The 23320-nt window shown below is 45.5% G+C and overlaps 1 protein-coding gene across 4 annotated transcripts in view; it reads left to right on the plus strand.

Annotated features, from left to right (window-relative positions):
* LOC134205678 (uncharacterized) overlaps window positions 1–23320 on the plus strand; it is a 54950-nt gene that overhangs the window by 27277 nt on the left and 4353 nt on the right. For all 4 annotated transcript variants that reach the window (XM_062681189.1, XM_062681190.1, XM_062681191.1 and 1 more), the window contains exons 2-4: window positions 9893–11568; window positions 11631–11839; window positions 22937–23286. In XM_062681189.1, the coding sequence (XP_062537173.1) occupies window positions 9893–11568; window positions 11631–11839; window positions 22937–23286 (2235 nt within the window). The remainder of the gene's footprint in view (window positions 1–9892; window positions 11569–11630; window positions 11840–22936; window positions 23287–23320) is intronic.

Raw genomic sequence — 23320 nt, forward strand, 5'->3', positions numbered from 1 at the left:
TGATTGGACATAAGCCTCGACATCGTGCGAATGAAGCCTCGGCTTAAGTCCGCACCTCTGAACCACGCTCGCGCAGAAACTTTAGGAACTATGGAAAATAGCCACCGTCCGAGTTCATTGTGTGACCAATTCATTTGCCAATTTTGAAGAGTACTCTGACGGACTAATGGGAAAAACTCGTTATTCGAGATTTGTCTAGCATAAACTTCACCTTCCTGTGCGCCCACCTTTGCTAGCGTGTCCGCCTTCTCATTGCCATAGATTAGGCAATGGGATGGGACCCATACAAAGGTAATCTTGAATGATCTTTCGACCAAATCACGCATCTGCTCTCTTATGTTTGTAAGAAAGTGAGATGCGTGCTTAATAGGTTTCATCGAACGGAGTGTCTCGATAGAACTAAGAATATCCGAGAAGATGAAATAATGGTCTACGGGCTGATTGGAAATTATCCACAAAGCGAAACTAATTGCTGCCAGTTCAGCAACATAAACCGAACACGGTTCTTGAAGTTTTCGGAAGGTGGTCGAATTCTCGTGGAAGACACCGAAACCAGTGGATCCGTTGATACGAGATCCATCAGTGAAATATCTATTGTTGCAATTGACATGATGGTATTTTTCAGTGAAAATCAAGGGAGTAGAAATATTTCGAAGATGATCCGGTATTCCTTGAATAGCATGTTTCATTGACAGATCGTATTCAATGGAGGAACTGTCGTTGGTGAAGTTAACTCGAGGTGGGTTATAACATGGAAGACAAAGATCTGACGATATGTAATTGAGATAGACTCTCAGAAATCTTGACTGACGAACCAGGTCAAGCATATTATCGAAGTTTTCTAAGACAAGTGTGTTACTTGTTCCACATTTGATTAGTATTCTAAGTGAGAGTTCCCAGAAACGGTGCTTTAAAGGAGTGACTCCAGCAAGCACCTCCAGGCTCATATTATGCGTTGAATGCATACAGCCAAGAGCAATACGCAAACAACGATATTGAATTCGTTCCAGTTTGATTAAGTGGCAATCAGCTGCTGAGAGGAAGCAAAATGAGCCGTACTCTAAAACAGAGAGAATAGTCGTTCTATAGAGTTTGATGAGGTCCTCCGGGTGAGCACCCCACCATGTTCCGGAGATAGAACGTAGAAAATGGATCCTTTTCCGGCATTTCTCTATCAAATACTCAAAATGAAGTTTCCAGGTACATTTAGAATCAAACACGACCCCAAGGTATTTGGAGGATAAAGATTGGTTGATGTCATCTTTCAACAGCTTTAGTTTCAGTTGAGCAGGGTACCGCTTCTTTGTAAACACAACCAATTGAGTTTTTTGCGGTGAAAACTCGATCCCTAAATGTCTGGCCCAAACAGTCAGATTATCCAGGGTACTTTGCAATGGTCCTTGCAAGACATTTGCACATGGACCTCTTAGAGAGACCACAGCATCATCTGCAAGTTGTCTGAGCGTGCATTGTCCTTCCAAACAATTGTCAATATTTTTCACATAGAAATTATAAAGCAAAGGACTTAGACATGATCCTTGGGGAAGGCCCATGTAGCTGTTTCTGGAAGTTGTCAGAGTGCCGAGAGTAAAGTTCATATGTTTTACTGACAACAAATTGTACAAAAAATTATTTAAAATAACGGGTAATCCACTACTGTTCAGATTGTTTGACAGTACTTCTATGGAAACTGAATCAAAAGCGCCTTTAATATCCAAGAACACTGAAGCCAATTGCTCCTTGTGCGCAAAGGCCAGCTGAATATCTGAAGAGAGCAACGCTAGACAATCGTTTGTTCCTTTACCTTTTCTAAAGCCAAACTGAGTATTTGATAGTAATGCATTTTGCTCGACCCAATGGTCGATTCTTGAAAGAATCATTTTCTCCAATAACTTTCTCATGCATGATAGCATGGCAATCGGTCGGTATGAATTGTGATTAGACGCTGGTTTTCCAGGCTTTTGAATAGCTATTACTTTGACCTGTCGCCATTCTGGGGCACAATGTTGTACTCCATGAAACAGTTGTACAGGTCAAGTAATCGTCTTTGCGATATCTGGGAGGTTTTTAAGAAGATTGAATTTGATGTTATCGCATCCCGGAGCAGAGTTATTCGATGAAAGAAGAGACATAGAAAGCTCCAGCATTGAGAATGGTCCACCCAAAGAACCGGGATCAGTGACTGATTCTCGAAATAGCGGTTCTGCTGGTACGGAATCAGGGCAGACCTTTTTTGCGAAGTTGAATATCCATCGATTGGAGTATTCTTCACTCTCATTGGTGGAAATGCGGTTCCGCATGTTGCGGGCCGTTTTCCAAAGTGTTGTCATTGAGGTTTCTCGTGATAGTCCCTCGACAAAACGTCGCCAGTAGCTACGTTTTTTAGCCTTGAGAAGGTTTTGAGCTTTCTTTCAAGTCTCAGGTACTCCTCAAAAAGCTCAGACCTTCCGTGTTTACGGAAAGCCTTGAATGCATCAGATTTCTCGGAATACAACTTAGTACATTCATCATCCCATCCAGGAGTGGCTGGTCTTCTTACGATAGATATACTTGGAACGCGTCGTTTCTGAGCTTCTAGTGCACTTTTATGAATTAATTCGGTAAGGAATCGATATTCATCCAGTGGTGGGAGTATATCAGTTGATTCAATACCGATTTTTACCGCCGATGCAAATTTTTGCCAATCGATATTCCTCGTGAGGTCAAAAGGAACATTAACTGACTCTGATCGTTGATAGCCACTTTTGATTGTAGCGACTATAGGCATGTGATCACTACCATGGGGATCTTGGATTACCTTCCACGTGCAATCTAATGATAGTGAATTTGAGCATAAGGACAGATCAATACGGCTTTGTTGACCATTTGGTCCTATTCGAGTTACTTCACCTGTGTTCAAAATATTCAAGTTGAAATCGTCGCACAAATCATAAAAATGGGCGCTCTGTTATCGTCTCTGGTTTCGCCCCATGCAATACCATGTGCATTCATATCACCCAGTATTAAAACTGGGGATGATAGAAGAGAGACTGCGCTCCAAAGATGCCGACGATTAAGCGAGGCATTAGGAGGAATATATACTGAAGCTATGCGAAGATCTTTATTCTTTACAGTTACTTGGCAAGCGACGATTTCTAAGCCATTAACCGGAATGGGGTTCTGTAGAAAGGGTAACATTTTTTTTATCCCCAAAAGAACGCCACCATAGTGATCATCCCGATCTTGGCGAATAATGTTAAAATCGTGGAAGTTGATTTCATCTTCAGAAGAGAGCCATGTTTCACAAAGTGCAAATATATCACAATCAGAATTGCGAATCAAAAACTTGAACACGTCTAGTTTATTTTTTAGACTATGGCAGTTCCACTGTAGCACAGTGATCGTATCTTCTATATTGGCCGTATTATCCATCGAAAGATACGATTTCTGCAAGAAGGGGCCATGAGACAGTCAATTGCTTCAGATAACTTTCAACTGTTGGAATAAAGAGGTCAATGATTGGCCTCAATGAATTCGGAATATTGAATAAGTTCAAAATACGATCCACAAGGTCCTTAAAGGATATCAATCCTCGCTTGGACGAGATTCTTTTCTTGGAAGTGCGAGTAGCAGTTTTCTGCTGAGAGATATTCCTTGACTGATGTTTCTTTGTAACATCAGTTTTAGGCAATGGCGGGAATGTCTTACTGCAACATGGGTCAAAAGGAGCAGTATAGACAGGCTGCTTCGGAATTTTAAATAATCCCCCATTACCATCAGATTTCGGCAAGCTTCTAGGGATGATTTTTGTTTTCTTACGGCGCAATCCCGGGGAAGACAGTTTCTTCCTCTTTTCGGGTACGTGCACACTTAATCTTATTTACCGAGCTCGGTTACCAGTTTACCGATTTCTCAACAGCTGAGCTCTCGGTATCCACCTCAGTAAAATAGTTTAAAAAGTTACCGAGGTCTCGGTTCTGAGTACCCGGTGGCGAATGTCAGTTATAACTGAGCACTCGGTAAATAATACCGAGTTATTTGCACGTACATTACGGATTTCGGTAATGAAAAATACCGAATAAATCGTAATTTGGGTTTCTGTTTTTTCTTAGATAATAAAATAAGGAAACACAAGAATTTTGTCATTCATCGATTTATTATTATTCACTGACAAGCATATTTTATTATATTTCAAAGTGAATTGGTGTGCGTTCGTAACCGCATAACTTCCAAACAGCTGGATGGATTTTCTTTACTCCTCCAGTACGTTATTATCTCCAATATTTCCTCATAAGAAAATCATCACCTATGGGGGAAATCGTCTGTCGGGTCAGCTAGTAATATTATATTTTTGACGAATCCAGCTAGGTTAAACAGCGAGATAATTTAGCCTTTTGTCTGGAAATTAAAAATATCATGTTCAAACAGTAATGGTTGATGAAATGTAACAAACAGTAATGAAACCTTGAAACCTACCTGAACTACTTAAACTTTCAACCCGTAAAATATTACTCTATTATATGTACTGCAAAGCCTTCAAATTAAATGAAGCAAATCGCTCGTGCAACAATTTCTTTCAAATGAATCGGAGATGTGTACTTCATAAATATGGCGTCGCTAAGCAATCACCATCGGTGATAGCGTCACATCGAGCTTTGCTGAGAACTCCGTACTTATTTCACCGAAAGCTCAGTTAAACGTATTGATTTTTACTGAACAAACGGTTTATTTTTGACAGTTACAGGAAGTTTTATTTGGAACTGAGTTGTTCGGTAATTTATACTACCAGAGATCAGTATTTTATTTTGAACAGCTGAGACATCGGCAAAAATATTTACAGAAATCGGTAAACTTATTTTAAATAACTGGGCTCTCGGCTCAAATTTACTTTTACCGATTGAAATCAGTAAAAAATATTACCGAGCTGAGATTCTGAATTTAGGTGTGTGTACCTCCGCAGAATCATCCATATCGGCTACGTCAGAGTCCGATTCGTCTATGGAAATGACATCATAAAAATCACTAACTTGAACGGCAGCTGAAATAGCAGCCGTTGCGTTGGCAGTTGCGGATGTGTCTTGCGACTTCACCATTTCCGCATACGACTGCTTGGAGCGCTGTACCAACGAACGCTTCACCTTTTGGGTGCGCTTTTTGTACACTGGGCATTCTTGCAAACCATGGGGAGGGTCCATGCCACAATAAGCGCACTTTGTAACTTGTTGTTGGCAGGACTCCTCCTGTGCTTTTCAAAACATTTGCCACAACGGGCTTGTTGTCGCAAAACTCGGCGGTGTGCCCCAACTGTTTGCAGTTGGTACAATTGAACACCCGCGGCACAAAAAGTCGCACCGGAAATAACATATTTTCAATATCTACATATTTTGGGAGAATCGAACCGGCGAACGTCACCCGAAGCGAACCTGACTTAGAATACACTTTATTACCATCTACCATGGCAGCTGAATGCAACTCCTTGCAATCCAAAATATCCACGGTAGACTGTATTGCATTCTTTAAGCGGCCTTTTCCCGCAAGTACATCCTTGCAAGTCAGGCTCGCTGCGTTGATCACACCTTCGATTTCGACCTCCCGCGAGGGGACATAAACCAAATATTCTACATTATACAGTTGGTCTTTTGCGATAGCATTTGCATCCTGATATGTAGGTGCAGTTACACGAAGTTTGTTCCGATTAATCTGATGAAAATCAGTTTTCGGAAAACGACGCGTCAAGTCACGTTTGATTCCTAGAAAATCAATACTTTTCACTTTCTGCCGAAAGTAAACAACCCACGGCCCAGGCGAAGAAGCTTGGTAGAATCGCGTGCGAATTATATTGTCTTTGGGAGGCGTTTCGCCTCCTTTTTCTTCGTCCATGTAATTAACACAAAATCCCCAAAAAAATAATAATAAAAAGAATATGAGAAAATACTAATGAGATTTAACTATAATAATAATAACAACAACAACAAATGTTTCGAAATGGACAAATTGATATGAAATTTGCGAAAAAGAATCCACGTGTCTTGGAGGGACTCGAACCCTCAACCTCCTACTCTCTAGATAGGCGTGATAACCCCTACACAACAAGACCACTTAAAGGTCACGTTTGCGGAAAAGCCATCAGAATCCGAGTACCAACCTCCACCGCGGTTAGCTCACTTTTTTGCAAATTGAATATCTTTCGGATGCTTGATTTGTCCAATCTCCACATTTGCTTTACTGTTGTATATCCACAGCCAAGCGAGTGCACATTGTTTATTAAACGAGAGGATCGCACTCCATGCCCCCCAGCAACGGACTGGGCGGGACGGTATAGAATGCGAATTCAATCGCACTCTGCTGTGCCAAAGGCTTGCTTGGCTAAAGCATTTGATGAGTTTGATTGCCTTTACGTAAACGGTCGCGTGTACTCAGACGACTAATGACGGTGAAAGACCGACACTTGATTACAATTAATTGCATATTATTCGGCAACTCGGCCGTACGAAAACCATTTTTTTGTTAAATATCTTGGCTGTGCATATGCACAGCATATGTTTCGAAATGGACAAATTGATATGAAATTTGCGAAAAAGAATCCACGTGTCTTGGAGGGACTCGAACCCTCAACCTCCTACTCTCTAGATAGGCGTGATAACCCCTACACAACAAGACCACTTAAAGGTCACGTTTGCGGAAAAGCCATCAGAATCCGAGTACCGACCTCCACCGCGGTTAGCTCTCTTTTTTGCAAATATAAGATATTTAACAAAAAAATGGTTTTCGTACGGCCGAGTTGCCGAATAATATGCAATTAATTGTAATCAAGTGTCGGTCTTTCACCGTCATTAGTCGTCTGAGTACACGCGACCGTTTACGTAAAGGCAATCAAACTCATCAAATGCTTTAGCCAAGCAAGCCTTTGGCACAGCAGAGTGCGATTGAATTCGCATTCTATACCGTCCCGCCCAGTCCGTTGCTGGGGGCATGGAGTGCGATCCTCTCGTTTAATAAACAATGTGCACTCGCTTGGCTGTGGATATACAACAGTAAAGCAAATGTGGAGATTGGACAAATCAAGCATCCGAAAGATATTCAATTTGCAAAAAGTGAGCTAACCGCGGTGGAGGTTGGTACTGGATTCTGATGGCTTTTCCGCAAACGTGACCTTTAAGTGGTCTTGTTGTGTAGGGGTTATCACGCCTATCTAGAGAGTAGGAGGTTGAGGTTCGAGTCCTCCAAGACACGTGGATTCTTTTTCGCAAATTTCATATCAATTTGTCCATTTCGAAACATATGCTGTGCATATGCACAGCCAAGATATTTAACAAAAAAATGGTTTTCGTACGGCCGAGTTGCCGAATAATATGCAATTAATTGTAATCAAGTGTCGGTCTTTCACCGTCATTAGTCGTCTGAGTACACGCGACCGTTTACGTAAAGGCAATCAAACTCATCAAATGCTTTAGACAAGCAAGCCTTTGGCACAGCAGAGTGCGATTGAATTCGCATTCTATACCGTCCCGCCCAGTCCGTTGCTGGGGGGCATGGAGTGCGATCCTCTCGTTTAATAAACAATGTGCACTCGCTTGGCTGTGGATATACAACAGTAAAGCAAATGTGGAGATTGGACAAATCAAGCATCCGAAAGATATTCAATTTGCAAAAAAGTGAGCTAACCGCGGTGGAGGTTGGTACTCGGATTCTGATGGCTTTTCCGCAAACGTGACCTTTAAGTGGTCTTGTTGTGTAGGGGTTATCACGCCTATCTAGAGAGTAGGAGGTTGAGGGTTCGAGTCCCTCCAAGACACGTGGATTCTTTTTCGCAAATTTCATATCAATTTGTCCATTTCGAAACATATGCTGTGCATATGCACAGCCAAGATATTTAACAAAAAAAAATGGTTTTCGTACGGCCGAGTTGCCGAATAATATGCAATTAATTGAACAACAACAACACAAACACAGAAAAAGCGAAATTAATTAATAATATTTCAGGCAAACTTTTTCGCTTTTTGCCCCACTGCAAATAATCCACCGGTACCGACTGTACCTAACTATAGGCAGAACACAAACCGGCACCACTGAAGTGTGGATGAATCGAATCCAACGGGACAATGGGATACAATATTTTACTTAGCCTGTTTGCTGCCTACTCTCCCGAGTAGGTAGCTTTTTAGGTGACGGCGACTCTGCTGCTGTTTGTCGTCACCGTAATGCTTTCAGGAAAAAAAAAATAACTTTACTTTCTCACGAGACTGCGATAGCTTTGCTAAAACAGCTCGCTTCCAAAAGTCGGTTGGACAATCACCTTGTGACCCAACTTATCACTCGCGTAGGGAACTTAAAGATATAAAAACGACCCTCCGCTCCGCTTGAGGGAAAAAAAACTCTACGGGATCAAAGCGCGCCACGTGATGAGACACGGAAGATTGTACGTCCGGCTCGTCCAAAAACACGACAAGGAATGGTGTGGAAGTGCTTAATGAACACTAAGCTGCGAGGCGGCTCTGTCCCAGTGTGGGGATGTAATGCCAATAAGAAGAAGATATATATTATATAGTCTATAACGACATGATCTCTAGAGCCAACCGGCAGCTCAGGTTTATTTTCAAAATAACTAAAGAATTTCATGACCCGCTATGCCTTCGATCTCTGTTCTGTGTCGTTCGTTAGATTCGCTTTACGTGGTCTTCATTGGCGTGATCCTTTAAATTCGCTACGATATGAAGATCGCTGTAGACTTCTTGGAATCGAAATCCTTGAGCAAAAAAGGAAATGCTCACAAGCTGTATTCAGCTGTAATCAAAAAATGTTTCCCAATAATTTTGAAATTTCAGTTCTATTTTTTAATAATTAGTGCTTAGCCTTTGTAGTTTCAATGTCAAGTAGCTCCTAATCAGTATTGATAAGTGTCATTTGGGTCTCATAAAACTAATCTGTGAACAACTTTTTTAAAAGTCCAGATTGAATATTCTGATCAAATACCTAATTCAACTCTCTATTCCACATCATGTAGTCGAATCATGCTCCAAAATGAATTAACTAATTCTATCAAGAAATTTTATTTTGCAAACTCGATTTCTATGTCCAAATCCTCAAAATCTTTAAATAAAACACATATTTGAGATCAACGAAATAAATAACCTAGTATATGGCAAATTGGTTTACCAATTTAATGTGTCCAACAGTTGCAAATAAATTTAATCTTAAAATCAATTCCGAAATATAAACTCTAATGCGTATTGTCGAACCTACTCTTTCTAAACCAATTAACAAATACTCCTCTGATTCAAACTACAATCAATTTCTTCTAATCCAATGTATGCATACAATTGTCTAATGCAATCTTCAAATATCCTAGTCCGTACTGTGAATCTAATCTCTAATCCCGTATTCCAATTATTCAAACCTCTACTCATTAAGTTCTAAATTTAAAAAAGTGTCAATCACTAAATCCAAAATCTAATCAAAACATAACCAATCACAATTTCAACAGGGAAAATCCATTCTTTAATCAAAACTAATCAATCTAATCTAATCTGTAAATCTAATCAGCCAATCTGATCGCAAAACCGAATCTGTATGCAATTTCCCCGACATATAATCTCTAAAACGTATTTTGGAACCTACATCAAATCCAATTTCATACTATCCAAATATAAACTGTGAATCTAATCTCAATTCTAAATTCCCATCTAAATTACATCTATATTTCAAATTAGAAATTTTAGTTTCTTAATTTTTACTTGAAATTTAATCCATAAATCCGCTCTTTTAATCCATATCCAATTTAATCTCCAATTATAATCCAATTGGATCTCAGAATACAATCTAATCCGGATCAAAACTAAGTCAACCAATTTTTTCTTATTAACGATTTAACCTCTATTAACATGGATATTTTCTTCTCCACTTTTCATTGAAGGCTAAACGGTGATGCCGACTCTCTGCAAGATGTTCCGCCAGGTGTACTGGCCAGCAGCAAAAGCGACCAATCGAACGGAAAACCTAGCACTAAGAAAACCAAGAGAGTACAATTCCAGGAAAATGTAAATATAATCAACGACAACAATAGCAGTAGCAGTATGCGAATCTCTGGCGGTGGCCCAGGGGTATTTGACTTCCACGAAGACGACGATGATAACGAGCACGGGATAGAGTTTCGGCGTCGGCGACCGCGGGCACAGCAGCCGTTGAGATCTCCCCTACCGCCCAATGAGGATGATCACGGAGATGAGGATGCTGCTGCCGATGGCGGCGACGAAGACGAGGAGCGATTCATTGTGCAGAATATTATCAAAAAGATTCCGGGAAGGGTCGGACAAAATGGCAATGAAGTGCAACAGGATTCCATTAGTAGTACAATGGGGTCGGTGTCGGAGGATTCGTTGCATACCGAAACGGAAGTATTGGATTATCGTATCGCAGAGAAAATAAAAACCGAATTGGAAGAGAAGCAAAAACTCGAGCGAAAATCGTTTGGGGAAGATATGCCATCGACTTCGAATTTCTCGGAACATTCCGATCGTCCCTCGGATGACGAAGCATACGATAATAAGTTGGACATAAAGAAGATCGATATACGGAAAGCACCGTTTGATCCGAAGCTCGGAACGAGTAGGAAAATAAAAAGAGAAACGGGGTCAGTTGATCTTCGAATAGAATACGAAGAGCAAGAATATCGACCGTTGACTCCGGACGAACGCAAACCTCTGCTACCGCCGCCTAAGAAGCCTAGAAAAGCGCCTACAACGAAAAACAAAGCCTGTACGGGATGCGGTTTGAAACATGGAACCGATCCATGCCCACTGAATTCTCCGTTGGCAGTGATCAGCAACAAAATCGAGCTTAATGATTGGATAGAACAAAACGAAGACCTAATAAAGAAGCACAAAATTATACTGAAACCAGAAAATCCAGAAGACATGGACGATGAAAATGAAGACAACTACGATGACGACGAGGAGGAAGACGAAGGAGATGAGAACGAGGATAATCCTTTCGAAGAGAAACTCGACATCATTCCATCATTTTCCGAAACCTCGCTACCGTCAGAGTTCGAACTTCGATTAGCGCCACTAGCAACAACGATCAGCACAGTTACTGCTGCGAGTACTGCAAATGTTGGTCAGCAAATGCAAATCGATGCCAGTGAGTCATCGTGTTCGTTGGCTGCGTCACAATCCGGTGAGCAACAATCCACACAACTTCCTCCACCAACGGCCACGGTTACCAATACGATAAACCACGGACTGAGTATTTTCACAAAAATATTCATCCCGAAGTATACCCAACTTGGTCCGGTCATAGGCCTCATTGCGAAGGAAACGGAAATTCAGGACGACTGCAACATGCGGTACATCTACGAAACGTTCGATGGAACCAAGTCGTTGTACATCAACATGGAGAACAAGAATCAGGCCAACTGGTTGCGCTACCTGCGACCGGCTCGGCATCGTGATCAGAAGAACTGCGTGCTGAAGGTTCGCAACGAGCAGATTGTGTTCGTGACCAGTGTGGATCTGGATGTGGGCAGTGAGTTGCTGTACTGGAGTGACGAAAGCAATTCAGCTTGGGGCAAGAAGAAAATGGAGAAAACGAGTAGGGCTTTGAAGTTTGACTGAATGTGAGTTGAGGATTTACCCGGTTGTTCGTATTTTCAGATTGCGGTGGATGTAATTTGAAGTTTGACCATCCCTTGTACTACCGCACACACTGTTCGGTATTCCACGATCCGGCCTTCAGTTTAACCATTCGGAAGTACCACTGCAAGGTATGCGGGATTGCGGTGCTTGGAAAGGAGAATATCATGAAACATGCAGAGAAAATGCATGACGGTAAAGGAGCTTATCAGTGCCAGTTCTGCTCGAAGGTTAGTAAATGTTGCGATTGTTCAAATTTTGCATTAAAATGTGGTGTGACCAGAATTTTGTTTTCAAAAAATTGTTATTTAGTTTAGTGTGGTCCACACCTAAACAGGTATTTGGAAGAATCCTAGAAATATTGCCCTTCTTATATATCTGGTAAACACTCGTCGTACTATGACAGGCGTATTAAAGAGCTCCATCTTCGTTGGTTTTGGTTAATGTTTTTTTGGTTTCCTTCATCGTTGTGGTTCCTTCTCAGGTTTATTTCCACCTCGTGCAATCAGTGTGTTCATTGTTTTCCATGAAGCGCTTCGTTCTCTAGCTAGTTCTCTGTTCAATATTCTCTCTGTGCTCATGCACTTCTTCTAAAATTCCGGCCCCTAGCTTATGCTAGTTCACCGACTGGCTGGCTAATCCACTGCTACTCGATCCCTCGGCGGTCGTGCCACAAACTTCCTAACTCGAATCCTCCTGACTCCCTCCGGCGTCGAGGGTGGTCCACCAGTTCCGGTGAAGGAAACTTTCGCACTGGTGGCCCGACTACCGGCGGCTATCGCAGGGGACGCTTTCGCGCATTGCGTCGTCTTCGGGTTGCAGAGATAGACAGTTCCGGTGGTGGTGGATGGACGTCCGCACTGGCGGTGCCCTACATACCCGAGACGCTTTCTTCTTCTTTCTTCAGCAGGCTGTTCAGGTGCCAAGGTCGGTCCGACGATTCGGGTTGGTAGAAGACTTCCGGTTCGCCGGCGCCTCGACGACCCGAGGCCAAACACTGCACACTGGACTCACACCGGATTTTCCCCCGAGACTATGCTTATTCGCTGGTCACTTCTCCACCTACGCTGCAGCTTTGACGGTATTTGCGTCACGACTTTGCTGACCACATTCCACGTGCCTTTTTCGTGACACATGCTCTCTGCGATGTTGTCCGCCCGTAGGGAAGGCATTCCTCTACGTACTTCCGCAAACCTTGGGCAATCGAATACCACGTGTTTTGGAGTCTCTTCGACATTCTCACACTCTGGACATAACGGTGAATTAGTATGTCCAAACCGATGTAAGTACTTCCGGAAGCATCCGTGACCCGACAGAAACTGCGTCAGGTGAAAGTTCACTTCACCATGCTTTCTGTTCATCCACACCGACAGGTTTGGGATGAGCCGGTGGGTCCATCTCCCTCCTGACGACGATCTCCATCCGCTGGACAGTGGTGGAAATCTGCGAACCTTACTCACAAAACAAGAAGTAGGCAATACAAAAGACTCGCGAACATTCGTTTTGCCTTTTCTTGCCTACCTACTACTCGCAGAGAAAACGAAAAAACGAACCCCGAAAAATGTTCGTGAAGCTTCGCGAGTCATTCGGGTTAATTTGCTAAAAGTCACAAATCAACTTCGGAACTTGTTTCTCACTGATGTTCGAGCAAAAACACAATTGTTTATTGTTATTGTGTTTATGTCAAGTCAAATCTATCAATTGTATTCGAAGTAATCAAAAATACTCGCGACCGTGATTTTTAGTTCCGAACAAAATACTGACCTGCCTTTTTGTTATTGATCTGCCCGTACTGTTCGCGCTGAAACCCACTTGTTGCGAAGCATCCATCAGTATTATTCCCCAGTCTGCCGGCGAAGCAAACAACGCCTTTTTGTTCGAGCCGAGCATCATGATGACGACGACGACGACGAGGCGGAGCTTGGGTGCCAACCGTGTCGGTGCCAACGCAACAAATCTGATTATAAAAGTGGCGCACGCCACGAGTGTTTTGTCATTGTTAATTTGTAATTCAATTTGTAAACAGAATAAAAACAGCATAAGAAGAAGAAAAGTGGCTAGTCTTTCCTTTAGACATTCTTCCAGCCGAGTCCATCTAAGCAGCAGTCCACCCGAGGAGGAGCGATCCATTTAAGCCGGTTTTTACAGTCCGCCGGCCATCGAGTTGTTGCTTCAACGGACTTGTGGAACCCAAACCGCCCTTTTCAGGGCAAGAGAGTTAATTCGCCTTCCACAAGTTCCCGAGAAGAACATTCACCCACCCCGACAGCTTCCTGCTTGAGCGACACCATTTTCTTTCCTGACGTGTCAGGACGTGTTTGTTTTGTCGCGAGAGAGCAGGGAAGCAATTCCGTTCATCGTTTGGCGACCGGATCGGCCCCGACACGTACTCGCGAACAAAGCAAGCACCAGAAAAATGCAGGCAGTATAGATTCGCGCGAGTGTGACATTTTTGGTAGGCCCAATTACACTCTTTTCTCACTCGTGAAGCGAGTATTTCCACCACTGCCGCTGGATCATTTTGCAGTTGGTGATTAATAGCAGTCGCGCCCATCACCGCTTCTGACACGTCGTTCGCAAAACCCACGATTTTCACTTTCCTGGGTAGCTGCAAAGTCAACACTCCATCGTACATCCCGTTCCAAAGAGTTGGACCAAGTATGGAGCCCTGGGGAACACCTGCTGTAATGCGCAACGATTTATGTCCTTCGTTCGTATCGTACATCAGAACTCTACCCTGAAAATAACTTTTCAGGATATTGCACAGATAGTTGGGGACTCGCATTCTGTGCAGCGCCGCCGCGATGGCTTCAAAGCTGGCGCTGTTGAACGCGTTCTTCACGTCTATCGTGACCACTGCGCAATACCGATCTCCTCGTCTCTTCTGCTTGGACGCCTTCTCAGCACTTTCGAGCGCTGTTCGAATTGCATCCACCGTCGATACTGCTTTACGGAATCCAAACTGCATATTCGAAATTCCGCGTTCTCCCTCTGTACATTTCGACAGCCTATTGAGGATGATTCTCTCAAGTAGCTTCCCGAGCGTGTGTAACAGGCATATAGGCCTGTACGCGGCCGGATTGCCAGGTGACTTTCCTGGCTTAGGCAGCAACACCAGCTTCTGGATCTTCCACATTTCTGGAAAATTGCCTTCGTCCAGGCACTTTTGCAGCGCCTTCCTGAACATGTCTGGGTATGCCAGGATCGCAGCTTTTAACGCAACGTTCGGTATTCCATCCGGACCCGGGGCTTTCTTCGCTTTCAGTCGTTTAGTCGCTTCTGCAAGCTCGCTATTGGACACTTGTCGATCTACGGGGTTTGCTTCTCCTTCTTCGTCGTACGGCGTTGGCGGCCACATGGTCGGATCATGTTTCGGGAAAAGACCCTCCACAATTGCCTTCAACTTGTCCGGGCACATTTCAGCTGGCGTCGATGAGCCTTTGATCTTCGCCATCACTGTGCCCGCCTCCGAGCTTTGAGGCAAGCAGCACGTAACGTACTGAGCCTGTCGTTTCATCAGTAAGCTGGATGCCGATTGTTTCTCGGTTCTAGTTTTCGTGGCATTGTAGCGTCGCAAGCCCTTACCATCACGCTTGTTAGCTCGGCCGCAATGATCTCGGTACTCGAAGTATGCACATCACCCGATCCATCGTCGCTTTGATCAACCGTTACAGTTTATCCAGAAATCCGTTTTCGTGCATTAGCTGCCATAGCTGGTCCCGGTCGATGCGGCTTTGAAGTCTATGAATAGATGATGTGTGGGCACGTTGTAATCGCGGCATTTCTGCAATGCCTGATGTACGGCGAACACCTGATCTGTTTTTTAATGAGTTATGACACTTCTGTCTGCACTTCCTCGCAAAACTGCTTGGAAACATTCACCATCACCCCTTGCTGCCTGCTAGGGGGATTGGGCTGATCCTCGTTATCGCGTTCATTGCCTTCGCCGACTTTCCACAGGCGTAGTCGACATGGCTGTTGCAGTTCAACCGGTCATCAATCATCACTCCCAGGTGCTTCAGTGACCGTTTCGATGTAATTTCATGCCCTCCGACTACGATCTCCATCCGTTGGATTGCTTTGCAGTTGCTGACTAATAGAACATCCGTTTTTTGATGAGCTATCTGTAACTTACCTCCATTCATCCAACTCTCGATTGTGGTTATCGCCTCCGTCACAGACGCCTCCACTTCTTTGAGTGTCTCGCCCATCACTGTTAGTGACACGTCGTCCGCAAAACCCACGATTCTCACTTTCCTGGGCAGCTGCAGTGTCAGGACTCCGTCATATATCCCGTTCCAGAGGGTTGGGCCGAGTATGGAACCCTGAGGAACACCCGCCCTAGCACCCATCGACTTTTACCCTTCGTTCGTGTCAAACACCAGAACTCTGCTCTGAAAGTAGCTTTTCAGAATGTGACACAGATAGCCGGGAACCCGCATTCTGTGCAGCGCTGCGGCAATAGCTTCAAAATTGGCGTTGTTGAACGCGTTCGTCTATCGTAACCACTGCACAGTATCGATCTCCTCTTCGCCAAGATCGCAGCTTTCAGAGCCACGTTTGGGAAGAGACCTTCCACGACTTCCACGATTTCCTTCAACATTACTGGACACATTTCAGCTGGCGTCGACGGGCCTTTGATCTTCGCCATCACAATTCTGTACGCATCACCCCAGGGATTGGCGTCTGCTTCTCGGCATAGCTCCTCTCCTTATCAATCCTCTCCTACTTCGTGTTGTCGCAGGGTTTCGTTGCCCAATACAATAGCGAATTGCCTGGTGATCGCTATGGGTGTACATTTCACTATCTCTCCAGTTTATGTTCGGCATCAGCGGAGGACTGCAGAACGTGATGTCGATGATAGACTCCCTCCCGTCTCTCCGAAATGTGCTGACGGTGCCTTCATTGCAAAATCATACATCTAGCATCGCCAGAGCTTCCTGCAGAATGTATCCCCTCGTATTGGTTACTCTGCTGCCCCACTCCACAGCCCAGGCATTGAAATCACCTCCTATAACTACCAGTCCTCGTCCGATCAGCTTGTCGGTTAACTGCTCTAGCATCTGGCTGAACTGCTCCACGGTCCACCTTGGAGGTGCACAGCAACTGCATATGTAAATGCCGTTGATCACGGAAATCACGAATCCTTCACATAAACTCTCCACCACTTCTTGGATAGGGAGTCTGCCCATAACTTGTATCGCAGCCATTCCCGTTCTATCAGCCACCCAATTGCCGTTATAAGGGGGAACTCGATACGGCTCTGCAATTATCGCTATGTCACACATCGCTTCTGTTGTTGACTGCCATAACAGTTGCTGTGCAGTTTCGCAGTGATTCAGAGTAATCTGAATTATCTCCACTACTGCTGGCCTGCGATCGCCCTCTTGTAGGCAAGGCATTTGTAACCACCGGTCTGATGATCATTCCTTTCTTCCGGTGTGCAAAGCATACACTTGGGTTTTGCGTGCAGTCTTTCGCAAAATGACCTGTTCCGCATTTCCAACACTTATTGGATCTGCCCGGACCCTTACAAGCCCCTGCCCGATGTCCGAAGCCCAAACATTTGAAGCATCTCTCCGCTTGTTTATTCAGTGGCGGGGCGGCTTTCAATGGTCAATCCAACAGTCAACTTGCCTACCTCTAGAGCCTTGTTAGCAGCGGTTACTGGCAGACGAATTATCGCTGTTTGTGTTCCCCCGAAACGCTTTCCTTATTCGGTTTGCCATTTGCACCTCGCCCAGGTTACACTGTGACTTTAGAGCATCCTTGAGCTCTTCTTTCGACGTGATCTCGTCTACATCCCTGCACATAATCACCATCTCTGGGGCCAGGGATGGCGGAGAGAAGGAGGCGGGGGTGAAAAATTCATTTTCAGTGCAAAACGAAAACAAACCAGCTGGCTCTCCCATACTAAAATCCAAGATGGCTGAATCGTGAATTTGGCAGATTGAACCTAGTGGTGTATTCATCTTGGTTCACTCATCCACTTCACAGAGCGTTCGCTCATAAATCCCGCCTGGTACTGCCCCACGAACTCTCTTGCAATTGGTGTTAGTCGACGGCATAAAATTTGGGTAGCTTTTACCGCCCTTTTTGTAGATAAGGTACACGACATCTTCCATCCACTCCTGCGACAATATCTCATCCTCCCAAGCCTTGGTAATTACTCAGTGCAGCGCTCTAGCCAGTGCCTCATCACCGTGCTTGAATAGCTCTCCTGGTAGTTGGTGAACCCTAAGGGCTTTGTTGTTTTTCAGCCGTTCAATCTCCTCCAGGATTTTTTGGATACGCGAAGCCGGAAAACGTATGTCCTGTGCGCGTGCTTCCAAGTTCGCCACCATGCCGCCATCTTCGTCTGCCACATCGCCATTCAGGTGTTCTTCGTAGTGCTGCCGCCACCTTTGGATCACCTCACGTTCGTTCGTAAGAAGGTTCCCGTTTATGTCCTTACACATATCAGGCTCCGGCATGTGGCCCTTACGTGAACGGTTCAACTTCTCATAGAACTTTCGTGTGTTATTAGCGCGGTACAGTTGCTCCGTCTCTTCACGGTCTCGATCTTTCTGCTGGCGCATTTTCCTCAGGAAAATCAAGTTTTGTCTGTTCCGCGTCCGTTTATATCGTGCCTCGTTCGCCCACGTGCGGTATTGCAGCAATCTTGCCCATGCTGCATTCCCGGAGACACCGTGCCTAGTGCAGCGGTTGCGGTACTACCAATGGCGGATCGAATATCTCTCCAGCCATCTTCAAGAGACGCTGCGCCTAGTTGCTCTTCCGTTGGGAGTGCCACTTCCAGCTGCTGCGCCTATCCTTGGGCTAGTCTACCGTCTTGTAGTTGCCCAATGTTAAGCCGCGGCGTTCGACTTCGACGAATGTTGTACACCGTCGAGAGTTTTGAGCGCAGACATACTGCAACGAGGTAGTGGTCGGATTCAATATTCGCACTGCGGTAAGTGCGGGCGTTCGTGATGCCAACAAAAAAAAATCTCATGGATTTGGTTTTCCGTTTCATAGATGTCATTATTTTTTATTTATTTCTTCAGACTAAGGCCAAAGTGGCCTGTGCGGTATATAAAAATCTTCTCCATTCGGCTTGGTCCATGGCTACACGTCGCCAACCACGCAGTCTACGGAGGGTCCGAAAGTAATCTTCCACCTGATCGATCCACCTTGCCCGCTGCGCACCTCGCCTTCTTGCGCCCGTCGGATCGTTGTCGAGAACCATTTTCACCGGGTTACTGTCCGACATTCTGGCTACGTGCCCGGCCCACCGCAGTCGTCCGATTTTCGCGGTGTGAACGATGGATGGTTCTCCCAACAGCTGATGCAACTCGTGGTTCATTCGCCTCCTCCACGTACCGTCCGCCATCTGCACCCCACCGTAGATGGTACGCAGCACTTTCCTTTCGAAAACTCCAAGTGCGCGTTGGTCCTCCACGAGCATCGTCCAGGTCTCATGTCCGTAGAGGACTACCGGTCTAATGAGCGTTTTGTAGATAGTCTAGTCAGTTTGGTACGGCGGCGAACTCTATTCGATCGGAGCGTCATGCAGAGTCCAAAGTACGTACGATTTTCAGCCACTATGCGTCTCCGAATTTCTCTGCTGGTATCATTTTCGTTAGGCACCAGTGAGCCCAAGTACACAAATTCTTTTAACATCTCGATTTCGTCACCACCGATGCAAACTCGCGATGGGTGGCTCACATTGTCGTCTCTTGAACTTCTTCCTATCATGTACTTTGTCTTCGACGTGTTGATGACTAGTCCGATCCGCTTAGCTTCCCTCTTCAGTCTGATGTAGGCTTCCTCAATCTTCTCAAAGTTACGTGCCAAAATATCTATGTCGTTGGCGAAACCAAATAGCTGGACGGACGTGAAAATTGTACCACTCGTGTTAATCCCTGCTATTCGTATTACCCCTTTCAAAGCGATGTTGAATAGCAGACACGAAAGACCATCACCTTCCCGTAACCCTCTGCGGGTTTCGAAATTTGGGAGCGTACCTTGTAGGCGGCGTTCAGCAATGTGATTGCGCGGTAGTTGCTACAATCCAGCTTATCGCCCTTTTTGTAGATGGGACACACGACACCTTCCATCCACTCCTGTGGTAAAATTTCCTCCTCCTAAATCTTGGTAATGACCCAGTGCAGCGCTCTAGCCAGTGCCTCACCACCGTGTTTAAATAGCTCTCCTGGTAGTTGGTCAACCCCAGGGGCTTTGTTGTTCTTTAGCCGGCCAATCTCCTCCTGGATTTCCTGGAGATTCGGAGCCGGTAAAATTATGTCCTGCGCACGTTCTCCCAGGTCCATCACCATACCGCCATCTTCGTCTGCCACATCGCCATTCAGGTGTTCTTCGTAGTGCTGCCGCCACCTTTGGATCACCTCACGCTCGTTCGTAAGAAGGTTCCCGTTTATGTCCTTACACATATCAGGCTGTGGCACGTGGCCCTTACGTGAACGCTTTAACTTCTCATAGATCTTTCGTGTGTTATTAGCGCAGTACAGTTGCTCCGTCTCTTCACGGTCTCGATCTTCCTGCTGGCGCTTTTCCTCCGGAAAATCGAGTTTTGTCTGTTCCGCGCCTTTTTATATCGTGCCTCGTTCGCCCTCGTGCGGTGTTGCAGCAATTTCGCCCATGCTGCATTCTTCTCTTCCACTAACTGCTCACATTCGCCGTCATACCAGTCGTTTCTCTGATCCGGGGCACCGTGCCAAGTGCAGCAAGTTGCGGTGCTACCAATGGCGGATCGAATATCTCTCCAGCCATCTTCAAGAGACGCTGCGCCTAGCTGCTCTTCCGTTGGAAGTGCCACTTCCAGCTGCTGCGCGTATTCTTGGGCTAGTCTACCATCTTGTAGCCGCCCAATGTTAACCCGCGGCGTCCGACTTCGACGCGTGTTGTACACCGTCGAGAGTTTTGAGCGTAGGCATACTGCAACGAGGTAGTGGTCGGATTCAATATTCGCGCTGCGGTAAGTGCGGACGTTCGTGATGTCGGAGAAGAATTTACCGTCGATTAGAACGTGGTCGATTTGGTTTTCCGTTTCTTGGTTAGGTGATCTCCATGTGGCCTTGTGGATATTTTTGCGGAGAAAGAAGGTGCTCCGGACTACCATTCTGCGGGAGGCTGCGAAGTTTATGCATCGTTGGCCGGTGTCATTAGATACGGTGTGCAGACTATCCGGTCCGATGACCGGTCTATACATTTCCTCCCTTCCTACCTGTGCTTTCATGTCACCGATGACGATTTTGACGTCCCGCAGTGGGAATCCATCGTATGTCTGCTCCAGCTGTGCATAGAACGCTTCTTTCTCGTCGTTGGGTCTCCCTTCGTGTGGGCAGTGCACGTTGATGATGCTATAGTTGAAGAAACGGCCTTTAATCCTCAGCTTGCACATCCTTGCGTTGATTGGCTGCCACCCAATCACGCGTTGACGCATCTTACCCAGCACTATGAAGCCGGTTCCCAGCTCGTTGGTGGTGCCACAGTTTTGGTAGAAGGTAGCCGGTCGATGCCCACTTTTCCACACTTTCTGTCCTGTCCAGCAAATCTCCTGCAGCACCACGACGTCGAAGTTGCGGGGATGTAATTCAACTTAGATCATCCTGTCGCAACCTGCAAAACCTAGCGACTTGCAGTTCCATGTTCCAAGCTTCCAATCGTGATCCTGTATTCGTCGCCTAGGTCTTTGCCGATTATATCGAGTCGCATTATCTCTTATATTGTTCGTAATGATTGGTTTTCCAGGCGGCTTATTGGGCCTGCGCAAACCTCCTGTCTCGTCGGAGGGCCGTCGTGTCAGGGCTATTTAGCGTCCCACCTAACACCAGGACTTGGGCTTGTGCGCTTTGAGCGGCACACGGTCGCTTTGGTGGGGCCTACTTGCGGATACATGCAGCTTTTTATAGAGGTTTAACAGGGCCCACTGTCAAACCCCACCACATCCTAGACAAGCCCCACAACTCGCAGATGGCCTGGGGAGGGATCGTCAAGCCCTTGGACATAGTCCCTGCCAGGGCTGACAATCGTCATCGTCATAGCACGAAATGCCACAGTAGCGACGAGTTGCATTGTCTTCATTGCTACTCTACACATCGTCAATGACGCGCACGACGTTAGCTGAGGCGTGTAACCAAATCGTCATGACGACATCGAAGAACGAAGACTTCATACCGTTATTTTTCAAGCGGCAGCTACCATGCGAAGATTATTACTAATCCTTTGTAATAATGAATTTGAAGCAACGTATGAAAGCGTTATGAATGTTATCGATACATTTATGTTACCAAATTTCCTACTATTTGTTTATTTGAGACGCTATTATGTTTTTAACCAGTCCGTCTATAATGACGTGCAATCAATTGTGTGAAGAAGTGACGACGAAAATCGTCATAACTTTTGGCTGCGCGACTATCGTCGTGGTACGCATGCGGCGCGAAGAAAACGAATAGGTGTTGCGTCGTGCAATGTTATGACGAAGACTAATTTTTTTCGCTTTCTTCATACGACGAGAATGACTATTGTCAGCCCTGGTCCCTGCTGCCCATTCATGGATGTCACCGATGACGATTTTGACGGCTCGCAGTAGACATCCATCGTATGTCTGCTCCAGCTGTGCATATAACGCTTCTTTTTCGCCGTCGGGTCTCCCTTCGTGTGGGCAGTGCACGTTGATCATGCTATAGTTTTATCCTCACCCAATCACGCGTTGGCCCATCTTGCCCAGCACTATGAAGCCGGTTCCCAGCTCGTTGGTGGTGCCACAGCTTTGGTAGAAGTTCAACAGAGCTCACTGTCGAACCCCACCACATCCTAGTCAGGCTCCATAACTCGCCTTTTGCCATGGGGAGGGATCGTCATGCTCGTTAGTCGCTCGCATTTGATGTCTATTCCTGCGATGCACGATCGGGATTGGCTGGTTTACAGATTTCAAGAGTGGCTGTTGTTTTTAAAAGTTTTTTGAAATATAGAAAGAGTTTGCTGATCGATTGATACTAAAATCTCAATTATCGGCTGGAAAAAGGCTGAGCTATCAACCCAGACTTCCTGACCACTTTTCGTGACGGTCTCAATTTGAATGACTCCCTTATTTTCGCAAAGAACGAAATTCCACTCCAAACAATCCTGATCACCTTTTTCAGGCCGTCGCCGTTCTGCCTTCAAACTGGACTTCAACAGGGACTTCCATTTCTGCTTCGCCACTACGACTAGGTCACAGAGAGTCAGCGTAATCCCTTTGAAGTCCCTGCTGTATTTGCAGCGGTTGACGGCAGTGAAGTAAGCGCATTCGAAAATAAATACCTTCATATCTTTATTTGCAGTTCTTCCTCCGTCTGAATTACCTGGAGATGCATCGAACGTACGGCTGCAGTATGAATCCTCAGCGTGCGCGCCCGCTGTGCGACTTCTGTGGTCGGAAGTTCTGCCAACCGCAAAAACTGAAGGTTCACATCAAACGAATGCACAGCGACATGGCCGAAGTACTGCGGGACTTCCAGTGTAAGCTGTGCTCAAAGCTCCTGGGATCGCGAGCGGCCCTGCAACGCCACTCCAAAGAGGTGCACAGCCGTAACTCCGCTGTTGTCAGCTGCCCGCGGTGCCAGAAACTGTTCCAGAACAGAAGCAACCTAAAAATTCACATGTTGACCCACTCCGGGGTGAGACCATTCAAGTGAGTATGCTCGGTTCGAGGGTGGATTGGATTG

This window comes from Armigeres subalbatus, chromosome 1 (assembly GCF_024139115.2).
Source record: "Armigeres subalbatus isolate Guangzhou_Male chromosome 1, GZ_Asu_2, whole genome shotgun sequence".
NCBI lineage: Eukaryota > Metazoa > Arthropoda > Insecta > Diptera > Culicidae > Armigeres > Armigeres subalbatus.